Source organism: Podarcis muralis, chromosome 7, assembly GCF_964188315.1.
Source record: "Podarcis muralis chromosome 7, rPodMur119.hap1.1, whole genome shotgun sequence".
In the NCBI taxonomy this organism is placed as follows: Eukaryota; Metazoa; Chordata; class Lepidosauria; order Squamata; family Lacertidae; genus Podarcis; species Podarcis muralis.
Genome location: NC_135661.1, coordinates 86,116,266 through 86,129,671, shown reverse-complemented (window position 1 = coordinate 86,129,671; position 13,406 = coordinate 86,116,266). Strand labels below are relative to the sequence as shown.

Here is a 13,406-nt window from a genome sequence, read left to right as displayed (position 1 = left end):
GGCCAGAAAAGTCCAGATTCCAGCCGGTGGGAGTTCTGCCTAGAGGTCAGCACCCCTTAGCCAGCCACGAGGAGAAAGAGGCACCCCAGTGGCTCCAGAAGATGGCAGCCATGTGGCCTTGTCATGGGGGCGCCTGGTTGCAACCCCCCACCCCCGAATTCTGCACCAGGGACTACAGACCCCATCGTCCCCCTCACACTATGCCATAGTCTGGAGAAGAAAAACATGGCTTGCTTAATTTGCCACCCAGGTACCCCCTGCCCAACAGGGCCTGTCATGACCGACTCTAGGGTTGCGCGCTCATCTCACTCAAGAGGCCAGGAGCCGGCGCTGTCCGAAGACACTTCCGGGTCACGTGGCCAGCGTGACATAGCTGCATCTGGCGAGGCAGCACCAGCGCCGCGCACAGAAACGCCGTTTACCTTCCCGCTATAAAGCGGTCCCTATTTATCTACTTGCACTTAGGGGTGCTTTCGAACTGCTAGGTTGGCAGGAGCTGGGACCGAACGTTGGGAGCTCACCCCGCCGCGGGGATTCGAACCGCCGACCTTACGATCAGCAAGTCCTAGGCACTGAGGTTTTACCCACAGCGCCACCCGCGTCCCTTTGCCACCCAACAAAGGCACAAAAGCAAGGCCAGTCAAGGTGGCCGCCACGCCTCTAAACCATTCCCACAGCTGTAGGCTGCAGAGGAAGACTGTTCACTGCAAACAAGCTGCCTTTCCAGAATTACTGAGCTTCTCCCAGACAAGCTCTCAAGAATTTTCAGCATTGTCAGGTACCATGGTGGGGAGTATCAGGTGCCAACTGCCTCCTCCGGGGCTGCTACCAGGAGGAGAGAATTGAGAGAAATTACCTTCCCTTCAAGCAATCCAAGCCACCCTTACCCTTATCCGTGGTCCGTTGGATGTGTACTCGTAGCAGTTCATTCCCGAGTGTGCAACCTGGGGGAAGTAAATACAAGCCAAGCAAATGTCAGGGGAAAGGCAAATTCTAGCCACTTGTATACCAGAGGAGTACAACTCAACAGATCAGAAGCAAGAAGCAGTGTGGCAGGAGACTGGTTTCACGTGCCACCTTTGGTACACTGAAGCGGCACCAGGTGGCCTATCCTAGCCCAAGAGCAACAATTTTGTGATAGAAGACAAGACCCTGGGACTTCAGCAAAGACTGCCTTCTTACCTTTAAGCCAAAAGAACTCTTCAGAAGGTTCTTCCCACTCAGCTGCTGGTACGGGTAAACACCTCTGTCATGAATTTCTATCTGTCGTTGTGAGGACGAAGAGATGCAGTGGTGCAAAAGAAACAGGAGTTTAAAATGGAATCAGTTTTAATAAGAAACCAGCTCTCTAATGGCATTTTCCCTTTGTGAGCCACTCAATGGTGCATAATATAATATAATATCAAATCTTGCCACCCTCTAAGCGCATGTCAGGAATCTTTGTTGTTTGCTTGCCAGTGACGCACCCTTAAATAACACGGTGCATCTTCTCAGCAGTACTGACATGTCCGGCTGTTGTTTATATTGGTTCTAATGATCTATAATCCTGTGATTTAACATATATTTTGTATTCCATCCTGGAACCTTAAGGTGAAGAGAGGCTATAAATCATATAATGTGGTTATGGAAGAAACAAGACCTTCTGGGATGCAATGCTATAAGCTCCTCCATCGTAGACTCAGCATGTATGTGCGTGTAAATAAGCTATATATGACATAAAGATGTCACATTCCGAGGAAACTGAACCTTGGGTAAGCGCCTGGAATCACACAAAGCTCAGAGACTGGGGTGGCATGCAACAAAGTAAATATTTGTAGGCCTTCTTTACACTTGCAGAAAGGCACTCTGTATATGCTCAGAGATGCCAGGAATTTTGCACAAACGTAAGTTTGCAAGCATAGTTTCAAATATGTCTCAAAATAAGAATGGGGTTCAGGTTTCTCACATTTCAAAATGCTGATCGGAGCAAGCCTGCATTTCTGACTTTTCAAGGGGGATTTTGCCTCATTTCATCATCTAGGATTTGAGAGGCCCTTACCTCATATAGTACTGAACCTCTGCTGATGAGCTCCTGCCTATGTAGATGTGAATGAATATATTCAGGATGGGCTAAGATGAGAGTGAGCCAGATGTTTTGGAGAGAATTTTCATCTGCTGACTCCCCCACTGCAAGCAAAATGGAAAAGCTATCAGCCAATGCAAAAGAATAGGGCATGTACATGTGGAACAGAATGTTGGTGCTTGCCATGAATATTCTTCTCGCTGGGCATGCAGCAACCATGTGAGATATGACCCCCTCTTACTTCTTGGCAGTAGCACCCCAGCTATGGAAAACTCTCTGCTTCGAGCTCTGACTGATGCCAAAGTTGGTTATCTTTCGGCACCAGCAGAAGACTCATTTTCCACCAGGCTTTTTGAGCAGGCTGGGGGCTATTGTCTGTCTAGTGGGTCACATGGCTATTCTATCTGATATACTGTATTTAGTAGGCAGAGGATGACTGTACAGTGGTGCCTCGCAAGACGAAAATAATCCGTTCCGCGAATCTCTTCGTCTAGCGGTTTTTTCGTCTTGCGAAGCCACCCTATTAGCGGCTTAGCGGATTAGCGCTATTAGCTGTTTAGCAGCTATTAAAGGCTTAGCGGCTTAGCGGCTAAAAGGCTATTAGCGGCTTAGAAAAAGGGGGGGGGAGCGGAAAAAAATCGCAAGACTCGCAAGACGTTTTCGTCTTGCGAAGCAAGCCCATAGGGAAAATCGTCTTGCGAAGCAACTCAAAAACGGAAAACCCTTTCGTCTAGCGGGTTTTTCGTCTTGCGAGGCATTCGTCTTGCGGGGCACCACTGTATTCTATTTATTCTATTCTAGTATATTCCATTTTGTTCTTATTGTTTTTTGAATTGTTGTGGCCCACCGTAAGATCCCGTGAAGAGGGATGGAACATGAATCTTGTAAATAAGTAACACTGCTGAGAAGAAAACCTGTGATCACGGTTTCCCTGGAGACCTCTCCCGTCAGGGGTGGGGTGCCAGGAGCAGGTCAGTAATAACTCACATGGTGTCAGTGAAGTTAACTCTTTATTCAGAGGAACAAAGAGCTCCAGAGACCAGGCCCAGTGAGCACAGCAACTCTTCCCGTTAGATCTTGCCCCAATGAGGCAGTTGCAAGGACTGAAGGTCCCTGTTTTCCCACAGTGGCCTACACTGCTTCCTAGCCCAGGTCCTTCCCAAGCAATCTGAGCCTTCTCCGCCTTGTTTGTCTCTGCTCCAGCCTCTTCAGGTTCTGGGAGACATTTGAGGAGGAGAGCTGGTCACAGCAAGAGGGGGAGACACCCTGGCTTCTTCACCAGCCTGACCCATCTCTGCTTCTTGCCCCTCCCTCCTCTCCGGCCTCTGCTTCTGCCTCTATTTCTGGACTGCTCTCTGCCGCCGCCTCTTCCTGCTCACTAAACCCTGCTACCTCTTCAGCTTCCGCCTCCCAGTCTGCTCCCTCTGACCACTCATCCTTGCCCCACCACCACTCCCCGGGCTCTGAGCCTTCTTCCCTTGGGGATTCCCCACCTGGTTCCTCCTCCCCCCCCCCATTTCTCTTTGTCCAGCCAATCCATGACATCCCTCTGCCAGCCCCTCAGTTCTGTTCCATGTCTGTGCTACTGTAGAACCAGAAATTAGAAGAAGGGAGGATCACAAGTCAAAATTAGGAGGAAGCATAGCCTGGGCCAACTCGTATTACCACTGCAAGACATCCACATATACAGGGTGGGTCTTTTAAAAGAGGCCTCGTGGAACATGTGTACTCTGTATCCACAGGGCCTCTTTTAAAGGACTCACCGTGTGTGTGTGTGTGTGTGTGTGTGTGTGTGTACAGTGGTGCCTCGCAAGACGAAATTAATCCGTTCCACGAGTCTCTTCGTCTTGCGTTTTTTTCGTCTTGCGAAGCACGGCTATTAGCGGCTTAGCGGCTATTAACGGCTTAGCGGCTATTAACGGCTTAGCGGCTATTAATGGCTTAGCGGCTTTAAGAAAAAGGAAACAAACTCGCAAGAACTCGCAAGACGTTTCGTCTTGCGAAGCAAGTCCATAGGGAAATTCGTCTTGCGGAACGACTCAAAAAACGGAAAACCCTTTTGTCTAGCGAGTTTTTCGTCTTGCGAGGCATTCGTCTTGCGGGGCACCACTGTATAAACACCTTATGGGGGGGGCGTGTTGACATCATGGCTTCACTGAGTGTGGCCTTAGATATCACCACATGCCCAAGAAACAAGAAGTTCACAGTAGATATCAACATTACATTCTCAGTTGGGTGTGGGAGATGCCCTGTAACTGCTGTGTTTTATGTGACAGATCCACCCCTCCCTTCCTCCATCACAGCAGTTCCTGAGCTCAACACCCCTTACTGCTCTGTTTCGTTGTTCTCATGCTCAGGTACAGGGAGAAGGTGTATTCGGTGTTCTTGTCAAAGTAGAGCTTGGAAGGCAGTAAGTTTTCAGGCATCTGATCGTACATCTTGATGTAGTTGGCCATGTCAACATAGATGCCCGCCGAGGTGTTCCAGTTGCTTGCCACATAGGTGTAGTATTCCTGGGAAGCAAGAAAATGATCATCTTCCACTCCCCGCCCCCACCCTTTGTCTCTTCCTTCCAAGTGCTCCATGAACTGTACCTTAGTCATGGTTGCAACAGCCCTGGAAAGTAGGCCAGTATTGCTATCCATTGACAGTGTGATTGGTAAGTATTGGCTTGCCTAAGGTAAGGCATACAGTGAAGATAGGGGCAAAGCCCAGGTGCAAACTTGGGTGTTGCAGCAGTTAAAGGTGAAGCATGTTGGTTAGGAAAAGGAAACACTCATACATCAAAATTATGACTGTTTCTTTACTAAACGATTCATATTGCATGTGTGTCTATCACACATCAACTGACTGTCAAATCCCTTAGCAAGCAGTCAAAAAAAAATAATGGTGTCTTCAGGAAACACAACAGTATTCCTCTCTCTCCTTGAATATCAAAATCACTTTATTTTGGTTTTTTTACTTAAAAAAGAAAGTTTAAGACCAGGTTAATGTTAATCATGGAGTGGTGAGGGCAGTTGTTTCTAAGGAATGCTTTTCAAGATGTTTGTTCTTACCGCATCCTCTTTCTTGTTCTTCCACCATCTCCATGTGGGGTCATGGACTGGGTCAGCATAAGCCTAGGGAGAAAAAAAGAATTGGTAAGGGTGAGTTTGAAGACAGACAGGCGCACAAAAACTATCACTAAATTAGCAGCAAAACCTGTTTAGAAATGCAGAAATAATATACAATTTTATTTAGTGTGGGACAGCATAGAAACCTCCCTGCTGTGGTCCACCAAAGCAGAGGTCATGGCAACCGATCTGGGTGGATGAAGTGGCAGGTGGGGGCAGCTCCTAAGAGGAAGGGGTTGAAGAAAGACAGACGGTGGCATGAGAGATAGTAAGCTGGCATGTTGGAATCCTGGAAGCCAAGACCCAAGTTTGGTGGGAGAAGCCCAGCAGAGATTTAACATCACAAAAACATGCCGGAGAGAAATATAGTCTGTGAAACCTTTAAAATGTGCCTTTTTGAGTCCCAAAATGTCCCCTTCTAGAAGCTCTTTCCATCTGTCCCACTTCCCTGGCACAGAGCCAGACCACATATTTGGCAAGTCATAAAAAAGTTTACTTACAAAATTCAAAGGTCAGATTCATGTGCTTTTCCATACAGCGGTCAGAAAATATGCACAGGCATTTAAAACACTGTGTAGTTACAGAAGGTAAAAGTTTCTAAACTACTGATAGAGAGGGGAAATTCTAGAGAGAATGCAGGCTGGGGAAACCCAGCCAGATGGGCAGGGTATAAATAAATTAGTATTACTACTACTACTACGATTATTATTAATTACTATTATGAAACAAAGGGTGCTGGTTAAAGTCATGAGGCTGGAGTGACCAGTTCAGAGCTCCTTACATACTGAATTCCACAGAGGGAATGAAAGATACCAAAGGCTTGGTCACTCATTTCTTCTCCAGGCTTAGCCTATGGTTTAACCCCTTCATGCTCTTATTAGATTGGAACATTCTAGAGTTATAGGAGGCTAGAACTTTACATAGGCCTTCCCTCTGACTACTGGAAGTGGGATGCCTGCTGCGCTATTTAAGGAGACAGTGGAGACAGAAGATTCTTATATGCTTATGATGATGAGTGAAGCATCTCTCACTTGGACAAGAAGGATGTAATCAAAAGTGGGGGGGGGGGGGAGGAAATCCAAAGGTCATTTAGCTGCCTCATCCAACACTGTTGAACTAAAGCAAACAGTAGGGACCTTTGCAGAAAGCATTTTTAAAAGCTTTCAAATGTTTTTCCTTCCATTAGCAAGAAAAGAGAGGGAGCAGTTTAGAGGTGCTCAAATGTGTAGTTAAATTTTTATCCCAATTTCGAGGAGGGGGAGGGAAAATCAGAGTAGCAGGGGGGCTTCAGATTCCAGCTGCTTCCTGTTGTAAACAAAAATTGCCCTTTTCCCTTACATTACCATATATCTAAGACCTCAAAATTCCTATCACATTCCCTACATGGAGGATCTATAACTCCAGTTGAGCCAGGGCTTCAGAGAGGCCGACAGGGTCAGAAGGGGGGGGGCCCTACTACATTGGCTCTCCATCTATGATGTCAGACAGCATTCTCCAAAACATCCTGGGATGCTCTCCAGCAGGAGTAGGCAACCTAAGGCCCATGGGCCACAAGCGGCCCACAGGGGTCGTTTAACCGGCCCACAAGCCTCCCGATCGGCGAGTCCCTGCGTGCTGTGCTAAACCGGCGCAGCGTGGCATGGGGACTTGCTTCTGCAGGGCCAGAAATCGCGCCTGCGCAGACACCGGAAATTGCAGGCGCGTGTGCTCACACACACACGCAATCCAGCCCACAGAGGGATCTCTGCTGGAGTGAACCGGCCCAAGCGAGGTAAACCGTACCGACCCCTGCTCTTCAGGAATGTTACAATTGAGCTTGAGTGCCCAGAAATAGATGCTGGATGAGGGGTTCCACTGGCTGAGGCCTGTGTTTAAATAGTAAGTCCAAGGGATAGCGACCTTTATTTTGCTTACTTTAATTTGCACAAGCAACATGTGCCTTTGTGGCGCAAACAGCAGAATGCTTTGCCATGAAGAATGCAATCACTTGGTTGTTTTAGGCAGCTGGTTTAAAAAAAATAAAGGCCTTTACACAATTTTCTTTTTGCTGGTTTATCGTTGTTAGGTTCAACAGCTGTTTTGGATGGGGGGTGGGACTTAGTTTTGAGGACTTTGCTGCCAGACAGAAGCTAAAGCCTGTGTCTTGTGGTGGTTCTGAGGCCAGCGACTTTTCAGCCCCTCAAAAGAGAAACACAAATAAACAAAAGGTATCCTCACTCTGTGGTAAGATGAGTGCAACTGGAGCAGCTGATAGACGAGTCCCTGGTACACAATCAGCGACTTCTCATCATGAAAGCCAGTTTTTTCCATGATCTCAGGAGGCATAGCAAAATAATGTTCCATCCGGGTGAATTCCTGTGGCTGAGGTAGGTTCACATAGCGCACAACAGCAAATGGACAAAGGTGGGCGAATCTGATGTAGTCTAATCCACTAAGAACAAACAGTTGGATGGAGTTTATAGCGGTGTGAGTAGAAAGTTCAAATGTTAGGAGAGCTTAAAACACCACCCCTTGCAGCATTAAAGTGGAAAATCTGGGACTAGGCTGTGTAGCCTTGTTGCAATTTATTTAGGCTGGATTTTCTCCCTTTCCCTCTTAATTAAAAGAATCACGCAACAGGCTGCAGATTATGAAATAGTGGTTAATTACATAAGGTCTTGCACCTGATTCTAGCAGTTAACAGTCATGAAAACAAGGCAGGCAAATTCTACTTCTAGATTACAAAATACATAAAGGTAAAGGTAAAGGGACCGCTGACCATTAGGTCCACTCGTGGCCGACTCTGGGGTTGCGGTGCTCATCTCGCTTTACTAGCCAAGGGAGCCGGGGTACAGCTTCCGGGTCATGTGGCCAGCATGATTAAGCCGCTTCTGGCGAACCAGAGCAGCTCACGGAAACGCCGTTTACCTTCCCGCTGGAACGGTACCTATTTATCTACTTGCACTTTGACGTGCTTTTGAACTGCTAGGTTGGCAGGAGCAGGGACTGAGAAACAGGAGCTCACCCTGTCACGGGTATTCGAACTGCCAACTGTCTGATCGGCAAGTCCTAGGCTCTGTGGTTTAACCCACAGCACCACCCGCATCCCTACAAAATACATATTTTAATTCAAAAAGAAGCAGAGACCAAACAGAGGTCTGCCTCAGAAGCATGGTGGGCTGAGTTCTGAAGCAGGGGAAAGTAGAAAAGATTAAACCCTTTTGCCTTTATCACACCAGAGAACTCAAAGGAAGTGATGTCACACACTGCCTTCTCTTGTCATCAGGAACTCTGTGAGTCTTAACCCCTTCATATCCTTATATTCACCAAAACAAGCAAAGTTATTTTGACTGCAAATTCCCATACATAAAGCACATTCTAAACACAACCCCCAAGCCCTATAGCCTCTCTCCTCTTTCCAAAAATTTCAGGGCATAATACTGTGGGAGATGAATTAAGGATTAAATCCATAGATTTAGATCTAAACCTCCTATCCCATGTTTCTGTGAGAAATAAAAAAAGTGAAGGCTTTTTAGCAGAATAAGAACACTTATAATTTTGCAGCTTATTAAAGCCTGTGAGTTAGGCAGTTCTATCTTTCTAGCTCTTTCTTATGTGGTCTGCTGACCTTCCCCTCTTCATCCCCATAGCAGAGAATGAACTACACATTTTGAGTAACATAAATGAAAAAGGTTTACTTACATTTCAATGCAGGCAGCAAATACAGCAAAGTGGTGTGCAGAAAAATACTTACAAGGTAAAGGTAAAGGTACCCCTGCCCGTACAGGCCAGTCGTGTTTCGAACTGCTAGGTGGGCAGGAGCTGGGACCGAACGACGGGAGCTCACCCCGCCGCGGGGATTCGAACCACCGACCATACGATCGGCAAGTCCTAGGCACTGAGGTTTTACCCACAGCGCCACCCACGTCCCTACAAATTACAGTGAAATAAAAGTTGATCGTCTTAGCTAACATGGCTGAAAGCAGAAGTTTTGCCAAGATTCCCAGAAGACCCCTTCCCAGAAAAGTACAGTGCTGCAGCTGACTGGAGGTCAGGTGTGAGATGATACCCCTCACTGCTAGCTGCTCCTGCAACCAGTTATTTCCCCTGGTTGAGGAGAAGCACTGGAGACCTGAGCAAGGCCTCTAATCTAAGGTGAAGAGCCCCCATCATCCATAGTCTGCTGTTGCAAACGCTGCAGAGAGAGGATAGAAAAAAGATTTGAAAGAGGAAATGGATCCCAGGTACCTTGCAAATGAATGAGACAGTAGGCCTGAGACTTTGAAGAGCCTTTGCAAAACTACTTCTGCCCTGCCAGATGTTTGAGAAAAGTTCAAACGTGATGACACCACCCTTTGTGTGTTCCACTCACTTGTGTCTCATCTCTTTGTTAGGGGTTGTTATCAACAGGTCATAGGTAAGGACGTGACTCAGAGGGAATTCCCTTCTGACTAATCTTCCATTGTCTGCAGTATCCGCCAAATAAACCAGCTGAAATAAAAGAAGCCCGGGTTAACAGATTTAGAGGAATCAGGTAGACAAAACACGTTTTAAATTTATCACCTCTCCTCTAGTGTTTTGTTACATAATGGGATGCACGTCGATAATGTAATGGGATGTACGTGTATGGAGTGTTAGGGGAGGGGTCGTACCTCTGGTGGGGGACACATGATGCTCCTTCTGGGGTAGTTTGTCCACCTTTGGTCCCTAACCGCCCTAGCAGCTCTGCTGCTGCTAAGAAAACCTTGCCACCAACCTGAGCAGCTGGCCAGCTCTTTGTCTTGCAAATGTGATGAGAATCCAAGCAACACAGCAATGGGAGCAAGAGCGAGACTGTACATCCCAGTGTTACTTTCAATTCCAAATGTTTCAGATCAGGATGTGAGCGGCAGTGGTGAGTTGGGTGGAGCTGCTCTCTTGACAACGGCTGTTGATCTGATGTCTCCTACTTATTTGGAGCTGGGGCAATGGCAAGGCTGGGGGTTCATGGGGACGGCATCAGCACTCCCACCAGTGCCCCCTAATTAAATCTCACCAAGGCCTTGCCTCGGCCTCAGCCAGCTATTATTATTTATTCAATAATAAACAGCAGTGACATCCAGGGCTTTTTTTCAGCTGGAAATCAGTTCTGGCACCTGTCCAAGGGTGCCATTGTCATTACAGTGGTACCTCGGGTTACATACACTTCAGGTTACATATGCTTCAGGTTACAGACTCCGCTAACCCTTAGCCCAGAATAACTAAGGAGATAGTACAAGAATACTTGGCTAGTTTAGATGTATTCAAGTCTCCAGGGCCAGATGAACTGCATCCAAGAGTATTAAAAGAACTGGCAGATGTGATCTCAGAACCACTGGCAGTCATCTTTGAGAATTCCTGGAGAACAGGCGAAGTCCCGGCAGACTGGAGGAGGGCAAATGTTGTCCCTATTTTCAAAAAGGGGAAAAGAGAGGACCCAAATAATTATCGCCCAGTCAGTCTGACATCAATACCAGGGAAGATTCTGGAGCAGATCAGAATCTGGCTTCAGCAGAGAGGAAGAGCTGCGCAGCGCCCCTTCAGCGAAGCGGGAGGAGAAATGGAAGGGGCTCCGTTTCTCCTGCCGCTTTGCTGAAGGGGCGCTGAGCAGAGAGGGGGAGAATTTTTTTTTCTTGTTCTCCCCCACTAAAACCAGGTGCGTCCTATGGTCGGGTGCATCCTATAGAGCAAAAAATACGGTACTTAACCCGAGGTACCACTGTATAAGAGAACAAGGGAGCCATTCACAGAGAGTTCTGGCATTCTTTTTCTAGTAAAATAGCACTGGTGACTCCGGATTCAAGAAAACGCCTCCACACCACCACACATGCCTTGAGTGGTGACATGGCTCCCTTTTCAAACCAGCTACCTCCCGGATTACCCGTCAAGGCAAACACAGCCTAATGCACTCACCTCTTTCAACTGTCCATCAACAAAGAAAATGGTGAGTATGGAATGTTTCACGGTCAAGCTGTAATGTGGTGAGCCTCTCATCACCTGCAAATAATTGAACACATCCCAGGCTTCTGATGGATATACCTTTTTAATCTCTGTGCCAAGTTCTTTGGAAACCCAAATCTAGAAAGAGGAGGGAAAGTAATGCTCAAGCGATGTAGTGCTGTGTGTGTGTGTGTGTGTGTGTGTGTGTGTGTACACACACAAACACATACAGCTGGGTTGATAATGTAGCAGAATGATTAAGAGACTAGCAATCTCACTTGCATTAACATGTCCTTATTTTCATCGGAAAAATGTTGGAGGGTATAGTTATCCGACCCCTGAGCCAAGGAGATAAGTAACACTACAACCTTTGCAAGACATCTGAAGGCAGCCCTGTGTAGGGTAGTTATTTAATGTGGCTGGGGCAACCCAGCCAGATGGGTGGGGAACACAACACCTGAAAAAAATCCTGTTGGAATCATTGGGCTTTCCTTCTGAATAAACATGGATAGGGCTAGATTATACACTACAAGCTATGAAATCTTTGGTTTATATAATGGCTCTAACATAAATTCCAAAAATATCCTTTATTTCTGCCACATGCTGTTCTGCTATAATTTCATTAGTTTGCTGTGTCTGTGTGTGTTATTTGTTAGCCACCCTGAGAATCCCACAAGGACAGAAAGGCTACAAATAGTTTAACTAAACTGTTTTGTACCTGTTGGGACGCGGGTGGCGCTGTGGGTAAAACCTCAGAGACTAGGACTTGCCGATTGCATGGTCGGCGGTTCGAATCCCCGCGGCGGGGTGCGCTCCCGTTGCTCGGTCCCAGCGCCTGCCCACCTAGCAGTTCGAAAGCACCCTTAGAAGTGCAAGTAGATAAACAGGTACCGCTTTATAGCGGGAAGGTAAACGGGGTTTCCGTGTGCTGCACTGGTGCTGGCTCGCCAGAGCAGCTTCGTCACGCTGGCCACGTGACCCGGAAGTGTCTTTGGACAGCGCTGGCTCTCGGCCTCTAGAGTGAGATGAGCGCACAACCCTAGAGTCTGTCAAGACTGGCCCGTACCGGCAGGGGTACCTTTACCTTTACCTTTGTACCTGTTGGCCGATGCCTTTTGTCCTGTTTGTATTGTTTTGCATTTCAAAATAAAGGTTATGAAAAAGAAAGAAATCATACGTTCCTCAGCAATATTAAGCCCTGTTCCTCTAGAATAGACATGTCCAACTCCCAAGAGACTGCGATCTACTCACAGTATAAAAGAACTGGCAGTGATTTACCCATTGTCATTAGAAGATTGACCAGAGTTTTTGGAGTCGGTGGAAGAAGATTGGAAGAAATTTAAAGACTATTTACAGAAATATTCAAAACAAAAAAAATTCCTTCCAGTAGCACCTTAAAGACCAACTAAGTTAGTTCTTGGTATGAGCTTTCGTGTGCATGCACATTTCTTCAGATACACAGAAAAGCTCATACCAAGAACTAACTTAGTTGGTCTTTAAGGTGCTACTGGAAGGAATTTTTTTTGTTTTGACTATGGCAGACCAACACGGCTACCTATCTGTAACCAGAGTTTTTGGAGTCGGTGGAAGAAGATTGGAAGAAATTTAAAGACTATTTACAGAAATATTGTAAAATTAATGAATGTTAGAATGATGTTGGATAAGAAGTTAAGTGGTTTTTAGCTATAATGTTGTAAGGAATATGAAAAAATGGATTATTAATAGGTAAAAATTTAATGTTACTATATTTTAAGATTAAAGACTAGGATAAACAAAGAGGGAAAGGATTTGCTGAACTAACAAACTGAATTGGAATACAAAAAAGGGAGGTGTGAGGAGGTCCGGGAAACAAGCAAATGAAAGATAAGTGATGGAAAGATGGAATTGTTTTTAACTATTTTTTATTTTTTTATTTTGTAATACTTTGAAAATCTTAATAAATATCTTTTTTTAAAAAATAATAGAAGATTGACCAGAGTTTTTGAGATTTTTTAGAGAGCAAGCGTTGCTGAGCTTTTCTTTCTTTCTTTGGAGAACAATCAGGGGATCCCAAGATCAACCAGGATGAACCAGGGACACCTCACTATCGACAAGTAGATCACGATTGACCTGGTTGACATGTCTGCTCTAGAACAGCCAGCCCCTGGATCCATGAGAAAGATAAGCAGACATACCTCCTCTCGGTCAGTCACAAAGGCAATTTCCCCAGTAAACGACTGAACGAAATATTTGATGGGGGAATCATCTGGGAAGCTGGAGAGATATATATAACTCTGCTTGTCATTGCTGTAAAG

General features: G+C 46.2%; 1 protein-coding gene across 6 annotated transcripts in view; it reads right to left on the bottom strand.

Moving 5' to 3' along the window:
* The window catches only part of LOC144324866 (cation channel sperm-associated auxiliary subunit gamma-like), a 44,664-nt gene that overhangs the window by 10,250 nt on the left and 21,008 nt on the right, over positions 1 to 13,406 (bottom strand). For all 6 annotated transcript variants that reach the window (XM_077932321.1, XM_077932326.1, XM_077932322.1 and 3 more), the window contains exons 14-22: positions 13,287 to 13,398; positions 11,086 to 11,250; positions 9,527 to 9,645; positions 7,393 to 7,606; positions 5,119 to 5,181; positions 4,392 to 4,575; positions 2,039 to 2,166; positions 1,183 to 1,263; positions 888 to 944 (exon numbers count right to left, since the gene is read on the bottom strand). In XM_077932321.1, the coding sequence (XP_077788447.1) occupies positions 888 to 944; positions 1,183 to 1,263; positions 2,039 to 2,166; positions 4,392 to 4,575; positions 5,119 to 5,181; positions 7,393 to 7,606; positions 9,527 to 9,645; positions 11,086 to 11,250; positions 13,287 to 13,398 (1,123 nt within the window). The remainder of the gene's footprint in view (positions 1 to 887; positions 945 to 1,182; positions 1,264 to 2,038; positions 2,167 to 4,391; positions 4,576 to 5,118; positions 5,182 to 7,392; positions 7,607 to 9,526; positions 9,646 to 11,085; positions 11,251 to 13,286; positions 13,399 to 13,406) is intronic.